Here is a 26,642-nt window from a genome sequence, read left to right as displayed (position 1 = left end):
GTGACCACTGTGTATCTCTGATGGGGGAGAGACCTGTGTATAAACAACACAGATCGCTCCCCTGTCAGCTCCTGCATACCTCTTTGTATGGCTCTGTAGAAAGCAGTGTGTTTACAGTGAAACACAGCCTCATAGTAAAACAGCACACAGCTAACACTTTGATCACACCACATGTTAATCCCCTTCCTACTCAGTACCATTAGTACAGTGTCAGTGGTTTTTATTAGCACTGATCACTGTATTGGTGTCACTGGGGATGTCAGTGACACCAAGTCAATTCCCCTCAGTGTTAGAATGCCCACCGCAGTCCTGCAGTCCCGCAGTCCCGCTATAAGTCGCTGATCGTCTCCATTACTAGTGAAAAAAAAAAACAAATTCCAGTATATATACTGCCATTTGTAAATGCTATAACTTTCACATAAACCAATTAATTTACACATATTGGTATTTTTAGCAGACATAGCAGAAACCATTTTGGCCTAAATTTATAACGAAAGTTGATTTGTAACACGTTTTTATTGGACATGTTTAATAGCAAAAAGTCAAAAATATTTTTTTTCTCAAAATGTTTTTTATTTTTCACTTATAGCGCAAAAAATAAAAACCGCACAGGCGATCAAATACCACCAAAATAAATCTCTATTTGTGGGAAAAAAGGATGTAAATTTCATTTGGGTGCAGTGTTGCATGACCACGCAATTGTCAGTTAAAGTAACGCAGCACTGTAACGCAAAAAATGGCCTTGTCAGGAAGGGGGGTAAATCCTCTGGAGGACAAGCTGACTGAAAATGTTGGTATCAGGTTAACTTCTACAGCTGGCGCCATGATCCTAATACAGCCACATCAAACTGAGGATGTACTGGTACGTCCTAAGGGGTTTTAGTGTGTCTTGGAAATTTGCTTTTAATGAATTTCTTCTTACCGTGAGTACTCGCAGTTGGATGCGCAGCAATCCCCCATAAAGCTGTGCGAATCTCGATTACCACGACTGCAGCTTAGCTCCACGATTCCTGCGCCTCCAACTCGGTTAGCTATCTCAGAATTGTGGGGAAATGGAGCTCCAGTTACCTAGGAATGATCACACGACACTCTCAGGTTGCTGTTGGAATTCACATAGAGGCCGATCCAACCCCAGCCTCCAATTTTTATTACAAACACACACACGTCCCCCCACATGAGTCAGGTCAATCCCCTCCCACAGAACAATGCATGAGGAGTACCTATACACAGGATGTACATTACGATTGGAGCGTAGCCTTTCCTCTTATCTATCACCAGTCCTCCCCTCCCTCCATGAGCTCTCTCAGGGAAGCAACCTTCCCCCTCCTATTAGCTCCTATTGGTATGTAAATTCTCTGTACAAGCATCCCCTAGATTAAACAGTGTTAGTCTATATCTGAATGGGCCCGATACAATCTTTATTAAAACACATCCATCCAGATACAGTTTCAGGTCGGTAATGGCTTGTAAGATATCCATGATCATACACAGAGTTCGCACTGCTTGGCGCCTTGCTGTACGAAAGTCCATGTGGTACTATGCTGCTGATATGTGGATACAGGCCCGCGGCCTACCGCCAGCGGCATTCGCATCGAATGCCGTGGTGGTATACACGCCGGTCTATAAGCGCAGATCTGCCATCTCATCCGTTACCGAGCTGAGTACTGTAATACATACATTGTAAATGCGCATGGCCCAATTACAGCCTTCAGAGCTTTAATTAAGCCACACGAGAGACATATGAATAACACTAATATATGACACATTTAACCTCCCTGGCGGTATGATTATTTCAGATTTTTGGTGCTGAAAGCGGTACCATTTTTTTGCATGGAAATATGTATTTTTTTTATTGTAGGCTGTAATTTTTAGGAAAAACTCACTGAAATCTGTCCGAACAAGAGTCTAGTAAACATCCCGGGTATGATAAAATTTGAAACACAAAATCATAAATTATAATTTAATAAATAATCATAAAAATAATATAAAAATAATAAAAAATGTAATTCAATAATATAATCAAACCAAAAACACTGAAATGTGAAATATAGCGCCAAGTTCGCACATTGCTGAGCTCAGTCGCAAAATCGTTTTCAGTGTCTGATGACGAATTTCCCCCACGAATCATTATCACTCAATTCTGCAAGTGGTTCTGATTTACAATTCTGCAAGTGGTTCTGATTCTCTAGCTGATCTAAACCGCTTTTGACCTAAAGGGACACTTTTTGGACGCCATGGACGTTTCTCAGTTTCCAGGCAGAAAGAACAGACAAAATGCAGGCAGGACACAGGACAAAGCACTCGGGACAAAATGTATGTGAAATTGGTTGAGACAGCAATGTTTTACTATGTAAAATGTAAAAAAAAAAAAAAGGACATTTTTTAAAATTTTTAAATTTCCCGCCGCCGGCGGCGGCGCCCGTACGTCCCGACGTCACAGGGACAGGACACAGAAGCCGGATGCCGGCATCGGCCGGAGGAGATGGCCGGGGATGCTGCAGGGGACACATCGTGGGAGCGCAGGGTAAGGTAAGTGAAGAACGCATGCCGGAGCAGTGCCGCAGGGTATTCCCGAGTGTAGCTCGGGGTTACCGCTTTTGGTACTGAAATGTTACCCCGAGCTACACTCGGGAATACCGCCAGGGAGGTTAAAGTTCAACCTGTAAATACAAAATTTCCATGACAAGTGGTTAAAAAAAACATACCTCTGCCTACACGAAATGTTCAGCTCTCCCTAACAGGTCCAACTCACACTGACAATTAGATATGAGGTTTTCACTTAATTTGTATTCCTTTTTCGGACGAAAATTAAATTTTTGGAGATTCAGATGTATACGAATCTCCAAATGGACATGTCAACGAATTAAAAAAAAGTTATAACGAATTAACAAATGCATTTGTTTCATTCGGATGACGCCACAATGCGATAGTAGTTCGGGCCCATGGCAAAATTAATTCAATTTTCAAATTTGTTCGAATAATTTGGATTTGGATAATGATAGGATACAAATTTTGTTCCATTTGTTTTATTCAGATGCACCCGGCACCAGTCAAATGTCTAATCAGCTCATGCCATTTCTCTTGATGGGTTGGACTAGCGTTAGAAAATATTGAATCCTTCCGATTCGAATCCGTCTGATTTGATAATATATCAAATATATAGCAATCTTCCAGAAAATCTGCATAATTTTTCGTATCCACCTGGGCCAATAAATATAAGAAGCGAATGCTGAAGATATGAAGTGAATTACAGGACAACATAACGAATATGACAAAGCTAAATTCTTCAATGAATGAATGCATCAAACATTTCCGACTTGCACATGTCTACTGACAATATGGCTGCTGCGAGCTCATCCTTTCATGGAAAGGTGGCTGAGATATCAATTCCTTCAAATTGTTAGCTCTTGTGACTTGTTTTGGCCAGAAGTTTGCCCACGTTAATTCATGACCATTGAAAAATAGTGTAATGATGGTATAGAGGGAACAATCATTCATCACCCAGGACAGCCTGACCTATAAATAGAGCCAGCATCAGTAGATGAAGCTTGGTCACAATTTAACCACAAGGGTGGTACTCCTCCACAGCTGTGTGCTCTGCCACTTCTGTAATGAGGAAGTTTTATTTCAGATTAAGTCTTTGATTGTACACGTTATAATCCGCTGTGCTGTCGTTTCCCTTTACATTACCAAAGTGATCCAAGGTCTTATCTCTGCGATTTTAAAAGGAAGAAGGATGAAAGTGCTTTCTCCATTTATTACTTTGTCCCTATGCTTACTCCTGAGCTTCACAGCTACAGGTAAGTACAATTCATGAACCTGTTTAGTTTAGTACAAGGATTTGGTCTTGTGATTATTTATGATCTAGTGAATGTCAGGGCTTACACCTGCATAATGTTGGAGGACGTCTTCAGAGAGAGTTGCATGGTGGAGCTTGGGTGGTTCTGCGGTGAGGCTGAAAGGGGGTTACTGGCTTATACTACGTTGTTGTCAAACAGACCACCACATATGCTGGCAAGCAAATAAAGTTGAAAAGAGAAATGATAATGAGGACCAATTTGCTCTTGCTATCAGCAGCTATGAACATGTCCACTTTGGTGGTCAACATTATTCATTCTAAAGCTTTAAAAGTAGCTCACTGAACTCCATACTGATTTGCTGGATTTACAGTTTTTAGCTTGAAGATTAGGTTTAGTAGTTAGGTGTAGGGGAGGATTCATATTAAGGTTGAACTACTTCCCTATGGGGCCAGTTCTTACATTTCTCTTCTACTAGGAACCCCCAAACATAAATTGGAGAATAAAATGGTGGGTTTTTCCATTTTCAGGTCACATGGTATGTTGGAGGACGTCTTCAGAGAGTTGTATGGTGGAGCTTGGGTGGGTCTGGGGTAAGGCTGAAAGGGGGATTCTGGCTTACACTATGTTATTGTCAAACAGACCACCACATATGCTGGCAAGCAAATAAAGTTGAAAACAGAAATGATAACGAGGACCAATTTGCTCTTGCTCTCATCAGCTATGAAGCTTTAAAAATGTCTCACTGAACTCCATACTGATTTGCTGGATTTACAGTTTTTAGCTTGAAGATTAGGTTTAGTAGATAGGTGTAGGGTTGGATTCATATTAAGGTTTAACTACTTCCTTACGGGGCTAGTTCTGAAATTTATCTTCTACTAGGAACCCCCAAACATATATTAGAGAATAAAATGGTGGGTTTTTCCATTTTCATGTCACATGGGATGTTGGAGGACGTCTTCAGAGAGTTGTATGGTGGAGCTTGGGTGGGTCTGGGGTAAGGCTGAAAGCAGGATTCTGGCTTACACTATGTTATTGTCCAACAGACCACCACATATGCTGGCAAGCAAATAAAGTTGAAAACAGAAATGATATTGAGGACCAATTTGCTCTTGCTATCATCAGCTATGAAGCTTTAAAAATGGCTCACTGAACTCCATACTGATTTGCTGGATTTACAGTTTTTAGCTTGAAGATTAGGTTTAGTAGTTAGGTGTAGGGGTGGATTCATATTAAGGTTTAACTGCATCCCTACGGGGCTAGTTCTGAAATTTATCTCCTACTAGGAACCCCCAAACATATATTGAAGAATAAAATGGTGGGTTTTTCCATTTTTATGTCACATGGTATTTGCACAGCGGTTTGTCAAATGCACATTTTGTGAAAAAAATACAATTTGATGAATTTTAGTGCACACAAACACAACATAATACGGATTTGTTTTTGTAAAATATAAAAAATGATGTTATGCAGAATAAATAGATACCTAACATGTCATGCTTTAAAAGGCTTTAGAATTATTGTTCTCACTCTGATGTTCATGACTGGGCCTCACATGTTTGGTGCAATCACTGTTGCATGTTACATATGTGTGTGCAACCTCCATATGTGTTTTTGCATGCGAGCATTGGGGACAAGGGCAGTTAAAAATTTTTTATTAGTAATGTTTATTTTATTAACTTTTTTTCACACTGTCCCTTCAAATGTTTCTTTTTGATCCCTTTTATTGCTATCACAAGGAATGTAAACACTCATGGAAGGCATCAGAGTGGCTAAAGGGGGAAGGCACCCCACTTGTAAAAGCAATGCAGCCGCTAATTAGCTACTAGGTTTGCTTTTACATTACAGAGCATCCAGAAAAAAAAGATAATAGGATGATGCCTTTTGCATTTGTCATGTGACTGCATACGGCAGCCCATTCCCTTGAATGTGCTGCCCAACGCTTGATAACGTGCAAAAGTAGCTCCTTCATCTTCTTTTGGCAGTGAGCTTCACTGTCAGAGCACACACATAGAAACTGCAGAGTCAGAGCACACACGCACCACACATAGAGACTGCAGAATCAGAGCACACACGCACCACACAGGGAGAGTGCACAGTCAGAGCACACAGAGAGAGTGCACAGTCAGAGCACACTCACAGCACAGTGAGAGCACACTATGAAGCTGAACTCTGCTAATAAACAGGTATATACAGTATAAGAGAGCTGTTTTACTGCCGAAGGATTTGTATTTCTGTCAATTTAGTCCTGAAATTTACAAAGCTCTGCCACACAGCACAAACCTCTCTGGAAGAGCAAGTGACCACAATTTTCCCTTCTGCAGTTTCTCTTTCACTTACAGGTGTTTTCCCTCCCCCCAACCCGTGACAGGACAGGCAATGGAGAAGGAACAGACCGTTGAGCTCATCCTTCTGATCTCTCTTTCTATCAGCATGTGCCTTACCCTGAAGCACCACTAATTGGCTCATTGTGCCTACCCATCCCTTAGCTTTGTTGTACAGAGATTGATTGAGGCTCATACCAGGTCAGAGTCGAGCAGTTACACTGCTTGTATTTAAAGCAGTTCTTCACCTGGAATATAAAAATAAAAATCAGCAGCTTCAAATTCTGTAAAGGGACAGCTAGGGTTGCCAACTCATCCCTTTAAACCTGAACACATATTAATGACATGGGTTCTGTGGCTGATTAAGGTGGTAATTAAACTCACTTAGTGCCTTATCTGAATTAAATCAGCCCAAGAACCTGTGTAATTATTATGTGTTCGGGTTCAAAGGGATGAGCTGGCAACCCTAGACCCAGTGCCATCCTCACCTAGGCTTGTTCTTCATTAGCCGGCACCAGCATTCTAACAGTGGTCATCCGGCTACACTGCTTTTGACTTCACAGCCGGTCGCCCACTGCATGTACACGAGCTGTGGTGCCCTTTGTGAATGGGCCCACTGTCATCTGGGACCTGTGATGTGGGGAGGGAGGAGGAGTACATCTACTCAGATCCCCTAGGCACCTGTCCCCCCCCCAAAAAAAAAAAAAAAAATGATATGCCGGTTATGGTAAAGGAGGGGGGAAGAGGGCTTAAAGCGGAACTTCCCCTTTTGGGTGAAGTTCCACTTTAATGATGTATTAATGAATACAGAGAAAACATAGAAAAACATGATGTATTCCATTTATTACAAATATTACAGAATAATACATTCTATACTCATCAGGATCTATCAGGATGGACTGGCTACAGACTTTCCACTTCTCCCCCGATGGATATATGACATACTGGAGTTCCATAGAGATGGAAGGTATTCAGATAGCGGCTACCTACAACAGGCCAGAGTTTGTATTCAAGCAGAGCTGGGCAAAGGGAAACGTGACCGATGACTTCTGGAGCCTATATAATGTGTTCCTAAACAAATACTTCTCTGCTTTCCAGTTAAAGATCAAGGAAATCCGCAAACAGTTGGGGATTACAGGTGAGTGACCTGCAAAAACATGGAAGATTGATTATATAAAAAAAACTTAACTGTATAAAAAAAAAAACCATGGTCTTAAATCCAGGGATGAGCAAACTAGGTATAGTTCGGTTCACACAAAATTTGCCAAACCCAGAAAAAAAATCTGCCAAACTCAAACATAGTGTTGAACCCCATTAAACTCTATGGGAGAAACAAACAAATCTAGCCATCTATTGGGTGTTCCCTGGTTTTATTATTCCCTTCAACAAGAACAGGAAGTAAAAAAATGGCAAAAAAGTCACACAAAAAGTAAAATATAAAATAAAAAGAATACTGCTGGCAAAACAAATAAATTGATAAACATAAAAAAATTGCTGCGCTAAACCATCATTATTTACAAGTAAGTACATGAATAATGAAAAATGTGTAAAAAAAAAAACCCTATCAACATATAATCAAGTCCCAATTGAGAAAATCGTAGAAAAAAGTCCCAATATTCAGATCGTGTATAATCAAACACCGTGTGTCTTCAAATAAAACAAGTGCACCACCACCAAGTATTGGTAGGACTCTTACCAGAACATATGGACCCTTAAGCTAATAAGAGTCATAAACGCATGAATGTAATGGCCTGGAAATGTGTATCCGCCATAATTCTCAAGCAGAGGAAAGATGCTTGACAATCATTATAAATGGAAAGGATCCCATCAGACTATCCCCATTCTATATGTCTCTCCGGTGTATGTATTCAATCAGACCATAAAGGAAGAAACAGGAGAGCAAACATCGGGTAAAACCTTATGGACAATTTTATCAAAAAGTATTGAATTCCACTCACATTTATGTAGACAAATAAGTGCTGTATACAAATATAAGACCTCTGGTCCTGGGAACCAATCCAACTTCCTGGTAACCAGAAACAGCATGATGACGTCAGGAACACAGACTCCACCCCATGCATTTCATCACAAATGATGCCGTCTGGGGCAAGTGCCTCATGTTTGTTAGGAATAAAGATTTCCCATAAACCACTGCAGTCATTTCAGCTTCTAGAAGAACTCCAGTGAAGGTCTCTTCCATTCTTCCTTTGATACACATATGCTTGTAAGTTCTTTAATTGTGTTCGTTAAAGTCACATACATAGCTTGAGCGCATTTCAATGTATTCAGTGTGGTTTGTAGGTAGCTGTTTGTAAGAAATGTGTTCATTATAAACTTTTGTGAGAGACATGTATACAATCATATTGTAATTTCAGTTTATGTAATTGTATTGCAGTTTTACAGAACTGTTCACAGAAGTAAATTCAGTTTGGAATGAAACACAACACTGCTTCTGTTAGTATATATATATATATATATATACACACTGCATGTTGAAATGCGTTTTTATTACAAAATATATGAAAAATATTTTAAAAAATACAATTCAAATATACTGTATGTCTTTAAAAATACAAATCTACATTTTTGGAATGCATTTACGAATATATGTAAAAATATATGTTAAAAGGACTTTTTTATATGTTAAAAAAAATCTGAAGATCTGAATATATTTAAAAAAATATATTGAATACGGTCAAAATTGTAGCATTTCAAATATATGTCAATATATTTGGGAAGAATATTTTTAAAATATATTTAAAATATATTTTTCTTCCATGTAGGTATCAGCTTGCCCGTATGGGATGTAAGAGCAAGCAGATACACTTACAGTCTGCAGGAGACCTGAAGGAGACCTTCATGGCATAAGCAATCTGCTGATCGCTGGTGCAATGCTTTACAGGCTTCTAACACAAAAAATAATAACTGTGACTGTCATTAAGAATGTAAACCAACTCTATATATATGAAGTTCCCCCGAATCTGAAGTTCCCTCCAAGGTCTAAATCTGGCCCTACTGCCTCTTCCTGACCAGTCAGCCCATCAAAGACACCCCCTATTCCTCTTGACTGCATCATCATTGTTGATATTGCAAAATAATGGGAGCAGCTCTTCACAATTTTTCTCACACTCCTTTTATAAACAGTCCTATCATTTTCAAAATAGTCTTGCTTATTGAATCTAGAATGGTACAAATGTCCATTAGCTTTCTATGTATTTATAAATCTGCCTTTAAAACATATAACTAGGCCATTGTGCAACAATTTCAACATTTTGTTCTAAAGTAACTGAGAATTAATTCACCATAGGTGCTTTCACACTTCAGTGCTGGATAGGATGTACCTCAACCATCAATGACACCAAGGGGTCCACCTACACATTGGCTTCTGAAGGACAAGAAGTACTGCACCTTAATGTCACAGCAGGAGTGTGGGAAGCAGAGAGCAACCCTGAAGCAGAAGCTATACAGAAAATCTTGCAGAAAGATGTGGACACTATCAACCAATTGAAAAATAGTGTGATGTTTTTGTGTCAAAAGCTTGCCTACATATTTTCACATACAGGGAAGGAAGCCTTTTCAAAAAAGTGTAAGTAACATCCAAGTTTAAATGAGAACTCAAGGCATAGAAGGTAAAAATTAATTGACCAGTAACACAAAAAACAGCTTTTGTCACCAGTCTCCTGAGTTGAATGGTGGCCAGCGTCATTCAACCAACTTCCTCTAAACCCAGGCTGTCATGGACCCGCCCCCCTGGCCTGGGCTCAGAATACTACTGCACTGAGCAGAAAGGCAAAAAAGGACTGCACTTAAATGTCTCAGCAGGAGCATCAACAGCTCACCTAAATATTTTAGTTTTCAGGGAAGGAAGCTTTCTCAAAAAAAGTATAAGTAACATCCAAGTTTAAAGCAGAACCCATGGAATAAGAGGTAAAAATTAATTGACCAATAAAAATAAAAAAAAGCCGCTATTGCCGCAATATTCACCTTCAATTCAGAGCTGCCCTTTGAAGTAATTTCTTTTTGTCAACAGATGTCACCAGTCTCTTGGGTTGACACTGGGCCAGTGTCATTCAACCCACTTCCTCTAAACGCAGACTGTCATAGACCCGCCCACTGGCCTGGGCTCAGAATACTATTGCAGTGACTGGCACTCACATGTCATTGTGTGTTAGAGGGGATCACTAACACCAGAGTAGATAGGGAAAGGACTTTAGATGTCATCAGACAAGTGGGGAAACCCTTGGAAAATGTAGAGCTGAAGTTCTTATTAAAAGGGTCAATTTTTTATTTCCCTTATCTCTTTCCCCTCACTGATAGGACATAAAATACAGTATGTATCAAACAAACATCAAATGTTCTATCTGATTTGGTTCAAGGAGTTGCAATGCCAGAGTTTACCAGCAGGTGATGCTGAAAGTGAATCTGAAATTATAATTCCTTGAGAAAGCAGGTATCTGTGGTGTTGGCACCACACCGAAGACTCTAAGAATTGGCTCTATTGAGAAAATTTCAAAACTCATATATAAATGCTATTAAAATGCTAACATTCCTAAATGTTTTCTAAACACAACTATAACATCACTACAAGCTGCCGCAAAAACACTATTATCAACGTTTTTCATCCAGCAATTTTTTTCTAGAATTGTTTGAGCTTATAAAAAAATCCCCAGTAGATTAAAACCCACCATTAAGCTTTTAGAAAAAGGAGCTTTTACATACCTGTAGGCTTGTAGGATTAGTCAGGTGTTGTTCCACTTTTTCCCCACTACTAACCATAAGCTCACTCTTAACATTTCTGACCTGGGGCCTTAATAGTTGAGAATAAAGGAATGTCCACACATAAAATTCATTTTCTACACTTTACTGTAACTGTTACTGTAATGACAATTGATCCTTGTGGCTCTCTTTCGGGTTCCCTATGGAACTCAACTTTTCTGGTTTTGGGGGGGCACTCACCCTTGGTCCTGGTAGGGGATCCCCATTGCAGACCATCCTTGCCCTGCCATACCAGGTCTAGAGATCCCAGATGCCATGCCTCTTTCTGCTTCAGGGGATTGCTGGAATTCCCCCAATCTGCTTCCACTACACAATGCAACCCACATTGTTCGGGTGGCTCCATTCTCCCCAGGAGAACTTTGTAAAAAATGTCCCCAAAGGCCTTCAGCGCACCCATGATGTCATCATCTGGGTCAGTTCTTCACACACTCCGCTACTAAGAGTTCCAATGAACCCTTGGGAAGCACATGGGAAGTATCATCAAAGCTTGGAGCAGTATAGCAAGGTTTTGCTATGCTTGCCTCAGAGTAATCTGCTGCAACTGGCCACGACCGACGAGTGCACCCAGCACAGACAAACTTCTTCCAATTCCCATCAACTCACAGATCCTGACACATGACACAAGGTTCTATTCTGCCAACTACGCCAGAATTGTAGGGGGACTTCTGCTCGGTCAGGTTTGGCACCAAACTGAAGAAGTCCCCACCCTATTTCTTCTTGGATAGGACAGCTACCTACCTTACCTACCCTTCCCACTGGACCTCTCCCAGGCTTCTGCATCTCTTCCTCTCTCCCATCTTTCACCCAAACTCTCCTGCTGCTGAGCAAGCTCAGTCATTCATACCTGACCTTATGCCAAGCTTCCTGCCTGGGGATTTGTCAGGATCCCCTAAGTATGCAGATCAGCCCCTTTTCACCCCTGCCCACTACTTCAAGAATCTTCTCCAAGACTCTAGAGCAGGGGGAGGTATCAAGGAATTGATATGCAGAGCCTCTCAACCCTGACCCAAATTTGACCCAGCTTACTATTCCCAGGCTGCTGCTCATCCTTTCTAACTATCAATTAGCAACTAGCTCCCCCTGGCCATCTAGAGGGGCACTACATAAACAAAACCAAAATGTAAAAAGACCTAAAACACAGTTTTGCAGATTTTCAGACAGGATTGGGAGATAATATTATGCCTTGCAGAGTCCCTTGTCATAGGCAGGTAGCTTGATACATGCATGCTACCTGCACCTGCTATCACTTGAGCCTTGTACACACATTCAGTTTTTTCAGAGAGATCGTTGTACTCTCTAAGCGATGTTAGAACAGCGATTTCTCCCACTGTGCCTTTGTGTTCTCACAGGTCCCCACCAGAACACACTAATTATGTTGGTTTTCCAGCATGTCCCTTTGAGAAAAGATGGTCCTTATGGTGGCCATATACTAGCCAAAAAAACATTTGAAAATCCATCATTTGGACAGTTTGGTTTGTTTACGTCCAGTTAATGGGCTCAAATAGAATCTCGGTTTTGATTTTTCTGAACCATAAAATCAAAGGAAAAGGTTGGAAAATAAAACGTTCGTAACGAGCATATGTGACAAAACAAACGAAAAACTGATTCATTTATGTCCATTGACAGATTTATCGTTCAAAATTTGGTCATTACATGATGCTATTCGAAACAAATTTTGAACAATGTTTTCAACTATAATATGGCCAACATTAGACCGGCTTCTGATGGAAGGAACGCTGTACAAATTTCCTGCTGAACTGGCCGATATTAAGACCATGTATATTCAGGTTATGCCAGCCAAACAAAAACAAATTTCTTCTTTGAAAATGTTCATTCTAAGAACGTTCGTTTGGTTTTCTAATCGTTAGTGGGGTCAAATCGACATTTGTTTTTGACCAAAGTGATGAAAAATTTTGAAAGAGCAGAATAGAAACCTTTCTTGATAAAACAAATTGAATAGTGTATGTGGTTTTTGTTCAAAAATTACATTTATTTTAGGGCCTCATGCACACAGCATGTTTTAAAAAAGCTCCTCCTCTTGGCAGCAACATTTTGGCAAAAAAAGCCTGATGCTTGTCAAAGTGTCTAAAGCTTTTACAAGTTTTTAGGTGCATTTACAGGCACCAAGCACTTGGGCGATAATTCATTTCATTGGCCAGAATAATAATTTATTCAGACCATTGAAATTATTTAACAGTCAAGCACTAAATGCACCTAGCGTTAACACGCGTTTAGAGGTGTTTATACATGTCAAGCATTTTTTCTGCCACTATGCTGCTGCTCTTGGATGCATGGGCCCTGGTTTTTTCTCCTGTTAGTAAATGCTACTGATACTGAAAGCGTGTGTGTGACGTCCTTAGCCCTTTGGTGCCGACACCTCCTGGCCCTTTAAGGTAGGAGGCGGGGCAGGGTTTCAGAGTCATGTGACTGCCGAGATTTGCTGTCACATGATTGGGAAAGGTCCCGATCAAAAGAAGAGATCGGGACCTTTCCTTGAGTACCGGACATGTGTGCTGGGAGAGCGCAGGGCACGCACTCTCAGCGCATATGTTTTTCTTAATTGCACGCAAATGTGCGGCCGCTCAGGGTCAAGGCCCAGACACCGGGAGGCCACACATTTGCGTGCAGCCAGTGCCAAGAGGTTAAAAGTGGCTACAAAAACTACCTGTGTGCATAAGGCCTTAAATTGAATGTTAAAAGCAAGTGACATTTTCAAAAGACTCTCATTCATTCATTGAATTTACAAAGAATTTTAAGTGGAATATTCAAATAAATATTCTCAGCCAAAAATCAATATGTGGATGGCCAGTATAAGACATACAGAAGCAGCAGCATGCTTTTTTTTATCAGCTGTCATGATAGGGTTAGAAAAAAAAATTGTTCTTTATAGTACAAAAACAGCAGATAATCACTACCATAAGGGGTGCATTTATACTGTGAAACAATTAAAGTATAATATATATATATATATATATATATATATATACACACACTATACCCAGAAGTAGGATATACATGGTATTTTAGCTGTGAGCCAGGCATGAAGCTATATCATGGGCGGAGGGGAATGTAAATCTTTTATATGAAAGTACTGAAGACTTTTTTTTTTGCATTTTAAATATAATGCTCAATACTGGTAATCTTTTACTTAAACTGTAATTGTAATGCCTCAAATTACCTCCAGTCTCTCAGCCTCCAGCTTCTCTGGGTTCAGATGCTGATCTTCCCTGCACAGAGCCCTGAAAGTGATTGTAAAGGTTGTTTTTTTTTGTCACACCTACTTCCACTGTGCAATGGTTTTGCACAGAGCAGCCACGTTTCTCCTCTTCTGGGGATCCTCACCGGTGCTTCTGTCTCCTACTGCCTTCAGAATGCCCTTGTAGCAAATATAGTATAGAGTGCCTCTACAGCAAGGTAAAAAAAAGAATGCCTTTAGAATAACTTGAAATCACTTCCCTCTCCTGCCAGGACTATATGTCCCATGAGGCGTTGCTTCTGACACATTCACAAGTTCTGACACTTAAGCAGCCCATACATGGGTTGAATTCCAAACAATTTTGCAATCGAAAATCTAAAACATCGTTTGTTCTGTAATCCGAAGGTGCCACTAATGATTTCGAAAATCAGTCATTTTTCATGAATTTTCCAGTATGCCCGATAAACAAAATGGGGAGAAACCACGAAAATCGGCCCCACTAAAAGAGCGAAAATCGGCTGATTATTCTTAGGTCCAATTTTTGAATGAAAAATCGTTCGGAAATCGACCCATGTATGCCCGGCCTTACTGACATGTATGAACGGTGTCATTTAGTGCCATTAGTATATCAGTCTATCCCAAATCCTGGTCTGTTAACGGAAGCAGGGGTGGACTGACCATTCGAACACTCGGGCACTGCCCGAGGGCCCGGGGTCAGTAGGGGGCCCCATGAGATGCCCCTGGTACCTTTTTTATAGGCTTTTTTGGGTGTGCTTTGAGTGTGGGCAAGGACACAGGGGCCCCACGATCCCCTATTGCCCGGGGGCCCAATGAGTTGTCAGTCCGCCCCTGAACGGAAGTTTCAAAAAATGGGTCTGTTCACACTGGGCAAGGTTGAACTGAACTGTGTCTGAGTTGAATTGTTCCTCCTCCATTCCCCCACTGGTCTGCACTCACATTGGGTTGGTTTTAAGCAAGTGTTTCAGGAACGCTTATGTCATCACCTCTGCCAACCAGACCACAGTGATCCCTGCTCCTCAGTGATCCATGGACCGTTCTGTGCTCAGTCATGGTTGTAGAGGGGAGTTACAAAGACTGCTGTATTACTGTTATTGCCAGACTATATAATATGTCATTTTGGATTTTGTCCATAGTTCCATTTTAAGTAGAGAAACGCTAGAACATCTGTCAGTTTTTTATAGTTGTTCCCAGAACAGAATGTAAGGGGAAATCTCTCATAATCCTAAAACCTGAAAGTGGTTCTAACGTTTCCCCATTCTATCCAGAACTAAAAAAAAAACGTTTTGGGTATAGAAATGCTGCCACTTGTACCCCAGTGACTTTACCTATCAATAAACTCCCTAGAACCAAACTCTAGCCTTACTCCTCACAATAAATCCATTCTTTTCTTTTTCTTAATTGCTTTGTATCTCTTAGCAAAGCCAGAAGTCTACATTACCAGGAGACCTGGCAAATCCGAAACAGAGGTCATCTGTATGGTGACCGGCTTCTTTCCAAAACCAATCAACGTGAGCTTGTGGAAGGAGAATAAAATAGAAGATGTGGTGTCAACTGGGATCCTACCCAATGGAGACGGGACTTACCAGATAACAGTGTTGATGACTGGGAGTTTGATAGAAGAGCAAAGTGTCTACTGCCGGGTGGAGCATAGCAGTTTGAAAGAGCCAGTAATATTACATCTGGGTGAGTCATCCATTTACATTTTATATACCTTGAAGTGGTTGTAAAGGCTCAAGGATTTTTATCTTCATGCATTCCATTAATGAAGATAAAAAACCTTCTGTGTGCAGCGGCCTGCCCAGCCCCCTAATACTTAACTGAGCCACATTTCAATCCAACGATGTTCAAGAAAACCTCGGCTGTCCTCGGTCTCTGCCTCCTCGATGGCTGAGGCAGAAGCCGGAGCCATTGGCTCCCACTGCTGTCAATCACAGCCAGTGAGTCAATGAGGAGACAGAGGCGGCCAAGCCGCAGCTCCGTGTGTGAATGGACATGCAGAGCAGTTGCTCAGGAGCACACCTGTTTGTGTACCCCCATAGCAAGCTGCTTGCTATGGGGGCACCCAACAGAAAAGAGGAGCCAGGAGCGCCGGCAGGGGACATGAGAAGAGTAGGATCTGGGATGCTCTGTGCAAAAGCCACTGCACAGAACAAATAAGACATGTTTATTATTAAAAAAAAAAAACTGACCCTTTAGTATCGCTTTAACAGAAGCACATTCTGAACACATTGAATTAGTGGCACAGATTGAAAAAAAAAGTTAATGCAGCTAAGTAAAAAAAAAATTCTTATTACAATTAGTTTAAGCATCCAGATTTGTATTGATATCAGTTTCTTGTAGCCAGTACTGGACGCTAGAAGACCCCTCTTCAATGCCTATGACATGAGAGAGCAACGTGAAGACTCATCACTGCTCCTGTTAGTTGGGTGACCAATTGACAGGCTAGGACACTTTTCACTTTGACTACTGAAACATGGGATATGCAGGCAGTCCCTGAGTTACAAACATCCGATATACATATGATTTGTCCTTAAGAATAGAGGCAGCATGAGGTCACGCTGGTCCCGGAAATTGCCGGGAAGCCATCTTGCTGCAAACCGCATGCTGCCACCTACTGTCCGGCGGACCTGTCAGCAATCGCACATCACTACATGGCCAGTTAACCCTTCCCTATGCTATCTAAAACTTTAAAATATTTTTTGTTGTAAAAAAATATTTTTGTTGCATCTTTGGAGTTATTCCCAGCAAAACAAACCTTAGAGATGAATGGCAACATACGAAAAAAAAAGGAGATGTGACTTTAGCCAAAATGTAAACCCAGTAATATTGCTATGACCCTCATTTGATGACTAAGGTTATCCAAAACATTATCTGTATGTTTGCTGGTATTCCGGATGGCCAGTGAGTGAGTGTTATCACCTTAGGACAGGGCATAGCTCCCAACTGTTCCTGATTTCAAGGGACTGTTCCTGATTTGGAACAAAGTCCCTCTGTGCCTCTTTCATCCTCATTTGTCCCTCATTTTGGTCTGATCTATTTAGTTGTATATAAATTGCACTTTTTATCTTTCAAAAAGTGTTTCCCAGTGCTAAACCTTTCATCCAATTTCTAAATTGTTGCATTTGTAAATTTCAAAAGCCAGTGTGAAGAAATAGTAGTGGTAAAAAAAAAACACTTATGGGTTTAACTAAGTTGGCATGGCAGGGGGTGGTGTCCTAGGCCTACATATGTTTGCTAATAGGTGTCCCTTGTTCCTGTCTCAAAAGATTGGGAGGTATGGGACAGGAAGTTACAGCTGGCAATGTAACTAGGTTAAAATAAAATGAAAAAATATATATATATTTTTGTTCTGGGGTTCAGATGCACTCTAACATTCAGAACAATAGCAGTGTTTTTCTGGAAATCATTGGTTGATTGGCTGGTTAACTGTACTTGTTGACTTTAAGGCCCAATGGGCTTTTAGCCCTGGTGCATGGAGCTCTGGGATTTTAAATGCGGTTGGAGAGCATGGGTGCACCATCCAGCCATGCTGCAGGCACCCTGCCAAGCTCTATGAGAGGCTGACAGCTGCTATTCCTGGACAAGGCTGGATGGTGCACCTAGCAGTACAAACATTTAGGCAGTATGCACCCAGGGACAAATGCCAAGACCCTAGACTGCATGCATGCTGCCCTAAATGGAAGTACCGCAGGGTGTACCATCCAGACCCCTCCAGTCGCAACAGCTGCCTCTCATAGAGCCTGACAGGCTGCTGGCAACAGAGCTAGAAGGCGCACCTGAGCCCTCCACTCCCAGCTAAATGCCACAACCCTATGCACTGGGGCTAAACGTACAGTGTGTATGGGGCCTAAAGTGTATCTGAACCTAAGAGAAAAGGTGTAATACACTGCAGATTACCAGTCTTTAGATGTGGTGACTGCATGATTTTTTCTAGGCTTTCAGCATTTTTTAAATTTTCCTGCCAGTAACACATTTCCTGTCCTAGGATGACATGTTCACTGTACTTTATGTATGGAGGAACACCCTTGTCACCCTAGCGCAGGAAGTGTGCTAGGAAACGAGAACATCTCACCTTTCCATCTTCTCCAAAGCATAGCGGAGGTGTTTTGGGAAGCTATTTGATTGCATACTGCTGACCATTGTGACTCGGCAGCCATCTTGGGTCAGGCAAAGCTTATTTGAGGTCCTGACTCCCAGACTTGGCATGCATGTTGCATGTTAGTAGTGCAGGGACAGGTCACCCGTCTGTGAGGGACAGTGATTAGCAGCAGGGAGAGGTTCAAGATGAGTAGGAAAAGGATAGGTTCATGCCATCCTTCCTGGACACCTCTCCATTTGGGGCGCAGACTGGCCAGACCGGATTACGCACCTCAAGACAGACGCTGTCGACACACCCGAGACCTGCTCTGCTACACACAGCTGTTGCATTCTGTGACTGTTCCCGGTTGGGCTCCTTACCACCCGGCTTGTGTTTTGCTGAATTTTAGCATTAATACAAGTTCTGTTCTTTGCAACTGGGCTCTGAGTGAATACTGCCACTGCACCACGCTGCATCTCCCCACGGATTTACCATACTGAAAGGGAGCAAAAAAAAGAGAAGTTCATTGTTTGGTTTAAGATACACTTTACATTTTAAAGTGATTTTTAAGGCTAATATTTTTGTCTTAAAACAATGAACATGTTATACTTACCTCTGTGTAATGAGAGGAGCAACGGCTTACCTTCTCTTCTGGGGTCCCCCGCTGGTGCAGTTCCCTCCTCTTTTTCTGCAAGTGCCCCCATAGCAAGCCGGCTGCTATGGGGCACTTGTGCTGGGGTTCTCCTGATCCAGGCTGTGCGCATAGACACACACAGTACAGCTGGGACTCACCCCCCTGCTCCCTCCTAACAGGATTTGATTGACAGAAGCCAATGCTCCTACAGTTGCCTCTGTGTTGTGTGAATACAGAAAGAGGGGAGAGAAGAATATAAGGCAGAGGGGTCATTGTCAGCGTTCCAACACTACAAGGAGTGCAATAAAAAGTGTAAGAGAGCAATCAGGGCAGCTAAAATAATCAGGTCACCAATCCTCAGGAAGGAGGTGCGGAAACTGGAGAGAGTCCAGAGAAGTTCAACAAAGTTAATAAGGGGGCTGGATGGATCTTAGTTATGAGGAATGATTACAAACACTAAACTTACTCTCCCTGGAGAAGAGATGCTTGAGAGGAGATATGACAGCGATATACAAGTATCTCAATGGTGATACTAGTATAGGGAATAAACTGCTCAGTCTCAGAGTGTGTAATAAGACACAGGGCCATTCAATGAGATTTGAAGAGAAGTGATTTAACCTTAAACTAGGTTTTTCACTATCAGGGCAGTAAGGATGTAGAACTCTCTTCCACAACTGGCGGTGTCAGCAGGAAGCATTAATAGTTTTTAAAAAATTTTGGACAGGTATCTTGGCAAACACAATATACAGGGATACAGGCCATGCTTTTGACATGAACTCACATGCACAGATTGAACTAGATGGATTGACGTCTTTATTCAACCTTACCATAACTTTGTAACTACAGTATGTAAGACCTGTAGATGGGCACAGTGCTGGATCAATACAGGACTCAGGTAGGTGTTTAACAGGGACTGGGGGGAGCTGCTATTGAAAGGTTCTTTTAACTTAAAGGCTAATTTCCCTTTTTGGAACATGAATGAATGAATTACAACTACCATCAGCCACCATGGCAGCGACTTGTAGTTCTGAATGAACTGCCACAGTGCTGATGAGTGCTCTAGTAGTTCATTCACAAGCCCTGCAGCTTTCAGACAGCCTTGTCTACAGAAGCCTGATATTGTCCAGAGGCGTCCCTAGGGTTGGTGTCACCCAGTATGGTTGCAAGCCGCTGAAGCTGATCCCGCAGATCACGATGGGTTGCAAGATCAGTTAACCCCATACAGGTTAAACCTATACGGGGTTAACTGATCTTGCAACCCATCAGTTTCAGTGGTTTGGGGCCTGTAAGGGGTTAACTGTGGCAGCTCTGTGCTAAAGTTGGAGATCGGCAATCGGCTTCTTCTGCCTGAAACCGGCGCATGTGCAGTTGCTTCAGGGGATACATATCTTCAGGGGCCGGGATACTCATTTTACCACTACCCCGGGGGAAGCTGTCACTGTGCCAGGAATCCATGATCACCCCAATAACTGGCCAGGACCTTCACAGAGCCCAGAAGTTCTGCTGGCATTCTGCTCCTGCACCCCCTGTGATGGTGTCACCCAGTGTGGCCTGCACCCCCCGCACCCCTCTAGGGACGCCAATGCCCTGGTACACTGATTATGCTTCTCAGGCTCCTGCAAGAAAAATATGTGCATTTATTGTTTTTTCTACAAAGGTAAACTTAGCTATTAATGCAGAGAATGCAATAAGATAAAAACGTTTTGCCTTTAGAACCACTTAAACTTCTGATCTTATTTCTTTATTGCAGATAGGAATCATCGCACATCAAGTGGGCTAATTGCCGGGATCACCATTGTAACTATTATGTGTGTGGTTGGGTTGGCATTCCTTTTGAAGCACTTTAAAAAGCGCAGGTAAGATGGTGCCATCTCCAAGCAGCAAGATTGACAAATGGTTCACACCACATTGAAATTCTGTATATTGGTTCAGGATTACAGCAAAACAGGAATCAGCATGCTTGGAGTCATCCTGGAATATTGGCTTCCTACTTGTACTCATTCTGGTTAGCAAATAAGTAGGAACCCCTGTGAATCCTTTGTTTTATTGTCTGGCAGGGAGCAAGGGGATTATGGGTTCAGATTGTCTTCTCTGATGTCATTGACCTCATAAAGAATAGCTTTTCTAAGCCACTTCTTCAGTTTCTGAAGTGCCAGGAAGATACCCCATATTCACACCTTAGAACACCTTAATCCAACCAGGAACTAACATCTATGCAGGTTTTCTGATACCACCAATTGGGTTATGCAAATAGTACAGGATGCATCACAACTTTCAAACCTCCCATTCTGCTCTTGGATGAAAATGTAAAAAAGGAAGCAAGAAAAGGGGGAAAAAGAAGATAGAGAAACAGGGTACAATGAAGAGAAAGGAGCTGGAGATGGGAGGGGAGTGGTCTTGACTGCAACTGCACAGGAGTAGGTGCAATTAATTGGATATCCACTTTCCGTCCACTTTATTAGGTACGCCTGTTCAATTGCTTGGTAACACAAATTGCTAATCCGGAGAAAGTCATAAAAAAAGTTTACCTAATTGTGTCGGGGTGTTATACCATCTGGATGACAGTCTGTAGTTAATTTCTATAATTTTGGAAAATATGGAAGATACATGAGAGAGTTGAAGAATCATATATTTTCGATCATATGTAATTGGATCGTTGAGTTCTTTTTCCCATTGGGATAAGTATCCAGGATAAGACATTTAATGACAGTTTTCTTTTCAATTGCGTTTAGCTCTATCAGTGACTTAACTTTGAAGATTCATATAAATTGTGAGAGTCAATTGTGTCTATTGGTCCATGGGGGTTGTGTTACTGGAGTTAAAATGTTAATTGAGAGGTAGAGTTTCAAATTATTTGATAAAGTAGAAATGGATGGTGGGTTGACCATGTATTAAAGTGATAGTCCAACAAGCATGGGGAAAAAAAATCGATGTCCTAGCAAGAGCATAATTGGTGAGTTGTTTTTACATCCATAGTGTGTGTATAAAAAGCCTAAACCATTAGCGCCTAAACCATTAGAGGTAGTCCAAGGTGGAGAAAGGGTGAGAGCTTTACCTGCAGGGCCTTGATTCATTCATCAACCGAGATATCTGTTTTGATAGGTACATTTAATTGTCACACTGTAGTCAGTGTGGCTGTGATTGTTGTTAGGTCAAAGCCTAACTTGCACACAGTAATCAATGTTGCTGTGTTCTTCTAGTTAGGTCTGATTAGAGTGATCAGCTGCTGCCAGCCTGATAGCTCTCTCTGCATCCAGAAAGCTTGAAAAGCTTCTGGATAATAGGTTTGGAGCTATGCAGATGGCAGCATGGATATTCATACAGCCCCAGCCTATCCCTGAGAAACTAATGGCAGCCTATTCCTGAGAGACTAATGGCATTCTAATGGCATGCTGGGTAACTGTATATATTCAGATATTCAGTGAGCACACTGGGCTCTGGGTCCAGATTAGAGGGGGCATGCTGCCCTCCCAGGCAACTGCTGCCATGTGGCCTCAGGTGGGTGAACTGAGGGCCTGAATGCTGAGGCTTGGCTTCTGCTATGTTGATTGAGGGGTCATCTACTGAAGATATGGTCTGGTATCATGGAGGAAGGCAACTATGGGAGTAGCGCTACGTGCAGGTTTAGGTAAAATTCATGAAATGTTTGGGTTATTGTTACTGGGTATAAGGTGCCATTTTTTGTCTTGGAAGGCTCGCGCTAATGATTTTCCATGTTTGTTGTGCCCCATTCATATATCTTGTAAGAAAGTACATGTGGGGTCTGCTTAGATTTACAGAATCCTAATTGGCTATATGAGGCCCCATTCACAACTGAACGTTTTGTAGCCTGAAGCTCGAAGCTCCAAAACTCTCAGGGAGAAAATCAATATTACTCTATGGAGATGGTTGACATCTCCACTCCAAGTCGAATGAAACAGAACTCCTGAAGCTCAAAAAAGTTTTGGAGCTACTTTTGTAGCTCCGTTCGAGCAGATTGATATGTTTTTGGCAAATTTCTGTTCCCATAGAAATACATGGAAACACGGAAATCACGTATTTTCATGCGCTTTATCGCATTTTGTTGCATGACCAAGAGTGTTTCTCTGCAATGGCAAAACATGGAACAAATGATGTCACCGATTACATTTTTCTCTGTTGGCTTACACAAAAAGGCCAGAACTCAAAACCCCGAAAAAGCCTGATCAAAAGTTTGCAAACGGGCATAAAAACACGCAAAAAAATGCACAAAAACAAACGCTCAGGTGTGAATGGGGCCTTATGGAGAAAAAGAACAGATAATTACTATTCAGAGCTGGATGATCATTGCCTTTTCTACTTTGTATTTTATAAAGCTTAGGTTTTTTTCCTGTTACAGGACAGGTATTGTTCGTTCACGATATACAGAAGAAACCCTTCTATCATTAGGATGACTATGAAGCAACTCTCCTAGAGAAGAATAGACAGAGATGTGCTGTGAACTGTGCCAGACCACGGACAAGAGCTTACACAGCTTCACTGCAATGTAGAACAATGTCTGCAGTTTTGTTCACATCTGTTTAATTAATAATAATGTTTAGCAAATAAATAAAAATATGGGACCAAAAATAAGCAACTATTGTATCATTTTGACTCCAAAGTCATTAATTTTGCACTGATGTTTCATATTTAGAAATGTTTATTTTCAATTTACTACACTGATGTTTTTATTCCTTTTTTTAGTGTATGTTAGTTGTAAAGTTAATTCCAGATTCTTATTTGAATATGCTCCTAAGGAATGAATACAAACTATGTTCTGTAATAATGCACATGCTACAGCACCAGTGAATAGGATAAAAAAAATGTCATAATAAGGAAAGAAAGAAAGGTGCCTTCTGAAATGTATTATAAAAAGATATTTAATAAGCCACAAATGGTAAAACTCACAATGAGGAAGTGATAAACAGCCCAGCAGTAATAGCCGTGATCCTAGTCCTGCAGGAATCCCTCTGGTAGGGTGCTAAGCGTTACATGTTTTATGGGTCTGGTGACCCTGTGTTTTATGTGAGTAGTCACTTTGTTTTTGACATATTAAACTATGGGAAGCTCTCTTTAATTTTCCATGGGTGGGTCATTTGGAGAAAAAAGTGTCTGGCCATATCCGTGCAGGGACCTCTGTATGAGTGCTCATTGTCTCCACCATTGAAGATTGCCTGGACAACCATCGAGGGGATTCACAGGGATAATATCATTTGAGAGCAGTCCAAAGTTTTATGACCCTTTGGGGGTCGCAGCTTGGAGGTGAGCGCACATGCTAGCTAGTGGAGGATTGTGTTTTTGTTTGCAGTGGCCACTGGATTCTTGTTCTGTTCTGCTCCTGAAGACACATAGATTTATTGGGACTGTGCACTTCTGTGTTGGACGTTTATTTGCACACTTATTCATTTATATACATAATATATATATATATATAGAGAGAGAGAGCTATAGATATATTTTTTAGTCACCTATTTTGGTTGGAATTTTTTTCACATTGTGTTGGTGTTATTCACATTTGATTGATTGATTGATTTTTCATCACTACTATATATTTTTTTTTGCTCACCTTACATTTATAATTCTATATTTACATTTATTCACCATCATATTTGGTCACAGATGGGATTTTTTGGGTGTATGATTTTCACTGTTTAGGTTGTTGTCGAGTAGCACAGTATCAGTTTTTTTGTATTCATTTATAACCTCTGTCAGTTTTTTTCCCATTTCTGTCCCATTGGGGAGAATTCCCTTCACTTCCTGTCCCATAGCCACAACAAGAAGTTAAAGGAAATCCCTTCAAAGTAAATGAAATTCTGGTAGTCACCAGGGTCACCAGGACAAGTGTCCCAATTGGAAGATTGATATTTCCTTTCACTTTCACTGTCAATGATAATGATCGCAAGGACAATTAGAGAGGGTACATCTCCCCTGACGGGTGTTCCGATCCCTCTTCACCCTATCCAAAACTAGTTTAAAAGGTTTTCCCTTCAAATCTACTTGAAAAAGGACTTTTACATACCTTATACCTCACTCCCCCAGCAGCCAGCTCTCTCCTCCTTCCTCCAGTGCTTCAAGTCTGCTGGTCCTGCATTACACGTGATGACGTCAGAGTACAACCGACGGAGAGATTGCAGAAAGGAAGTGGCTTTAAGGGACCAGACACTCAGAAAGTAGGAAACCTGTGGGATAGAGGGATAATAAGGTAAGTAAAGCTGGCCATACATGTATAGAAATCTAGCAGATTCCACCATCTATGCTGATCCGAGTATTGACAACATGACCACCCACGGAGTGAATTTTGGCCAATTCAGTAGAAATTCTATACATGTATGGCCAGCTTTAAAGTGCTTTTTTTATGGTACCCTAACCAAATAAGCGCATTTAACACTCGCAGTGCAGGAGGAGCCCCACTGCAAGGGTTGTATTTTTTTTTATTTCCCCAGGTGCAGCATTAAAGTACATCTAAACCCAATCATAACAATTGTATAGAGTTTAAAACATTATTGTCATTTCTAAATTGTGTGCATTCTTTTCATGGTTTTCATTATGAGAATGCCAGGTCATCCTGCCATGAAGGTCCTTGTTCAGGCACTTCCTGTTTTTGGCTGACATCTGTGCTCCTGCACTGCCACCCTGTCACATGCACCCATGAAAGACTACGAGCATCCGTGTCGACACATATTGCACAGGCGTTGTCCATTGTTGCCAAGAATCAGGAAGCCAGTCCAGAATAATAATGTTTGGCTGATGCTGAAGTGAAGGCATGGATGCAGGAGGTCCGCAGCACTGAAATAAAAGGCTAAAAAAAAGGTGAAACTGTATTTTATAAAAAAAATGGCAGTTGTTCATCATACACTTTACGCTTTAGCAAACTAAAATCATCCAGTCGGGGTTTAAATCTATTCATATACACGAGAGTATAGGCACAGTACAACCATTCTCAGGTACCTGTGTTTCAGTCGGCCACATATTTGGAAGATGAGAGATGCATACAAACTGCTTCCTAACAGACAAGATTCTCCCCGGACTCTGCATTCACTATATCTGGTCTCCCCGGACCCTGCATTCACTATATCTGGTTTCCCCGGACCCTGCATTCACTATATTTGGTCTCCCCGGACCCTGCATTCACTATATCTGGTCTCCCCGGACCCTGCATTCACTATATCTGGTCTCCCAGGGCCCTACATTCACTACATCTGGTCTCCCACATTACACAGAACATGGAAATGCAATTATTTTAGTAAATATAAACTGCTAAATACATTTTCCCATCTGCATTTAGAACAGTCTTGTGACTTCTATCAGTGTCCAGCAGAGCACTGGTTAAAAGGGATTACTTTGATGCAGTTGGCCATGTTAAACATGTATTGCAATATGTGTGAACTAAAAATCCCATCCCTGTTTTTTATTGCTAAGTTTGCTGGAAAGGATATATAGCAGTGTGCAGAGGGTTCCTTCCGAATTTCAGGTGTATACAATGTACACAGTGCAGGAGTCAGGAGTGTATACAGCCTAGTGCACTGCAGACCCTTTCATTTCACCACCATCCTCTAATACGTATGTAGCCGGGTTCAGGCTGGGTCATTCTGCAATTCAGGAACATTTGCTGCACAGACTGTGATTCCACTTCTTCCCCTCTAGTGTTCAATGCTGAGGAAACACATAATTTCCGGCTGACAGAGTGGGAAGTGTGTCTAGTTACACTGCAGCATTATCTGGACTACAAATACCAGAAGTTAAAAAAAGAACCCTTAAGACCCATGAATACACTATGCTCTGCCAGCAGCTCCCTTGTGCCAGCCCTGAGTGCGGGGGC

The 26,642-nt window shown here is 41.4% G+C and overlaps 1 protein-coding gene across 2 annotated transcripts; it reads left to right on the top strand.

Annotated features, from left to right (window-relative positions):
• Nucleotides 1-3,643: 3,643 nt before the first annotated feature.
• Nucleotides 3,644-23,416, top strand: LOC149456937 (antigen-presenting glycoprotein CD1d-like). 2 transcript variants are annotated; one of them, XM_089684212.1, is made up of 6 exons: nt 3,644-3,800; nt 7,005-7,259; nt 9,429-9,707; nt 15,531-15,797; nt 20,577-20,682; nt 23,184-23,416. In XM_089684212.1, the coding sequence occupies exons 1-6, from the start codon at nt 3,737-3,739 to the stop codon at nt 23,236-23,238; spliced, it is 1,026 nt and encodes a 341-aa protein (XP_089540338.1). In that variant the 5' UTR covers nt 3,644-3,736; the 3' UTR covers nt 23,239-23,416. The 2 variants fall into 2 exon arrangements, with proteins under 2 accessions (XP_089540338.1, XP_089540339.1); XM_089684213.1 differs by lacking the exon at nt 9,429-9,707.
• The last annotated feature ends 3,226 nt before the right edge of the window (nt 23,417-26,642 follow it).

This window comes from Staurois parvus, unplaced genomic scaffold (genome assembly GCF_062004578.1).
Source record: "Staurois parvus isolate SC_StPar_1 unplaced genomic scaffold, SC_StPar_1.0 ptg000340l, whole genome shotgun sequence".
In the NCBI taxonomy this organism is placed as follows: Eukaryota; Metazoa; Chordata; class Amphibia; order Anura; family Ranidae; genus Staurois; species Staurois parvus.
The sequence above is the reverse complement of the archived record's forward strand: the minus strand, read 5'-3'. Positions and strand labels throughout refer to the sequence as shown.

What these genes read in the sequence shown, in the direction of transcription:
- LOC149456937 (XM_089684212.1), top strand. Translation starts at nt 3,737, where the DNA reads ATGAAAGTGCTTTCTCCATTTATTACTTTGTCCCTATGCTTACTCCTG. An exon ending in CCTGAGCTTCACAGCTACAG is followed by an intron (nt 3,801 to 7,004) that starts GTAAGTACAATT and finishes TATACTCATCAG; the next exon opens with GATCTATCAGGATGGACTGG. An exon ending in GGAAGCCTTTTCAAAAAAGT is followed by an intron (nt 9,708 to 15,530) that starts GTAAGTAACATC and finishes TGTATCTCTTAG; the next exon opens with CAAAGCCAGAAGTCTACATT.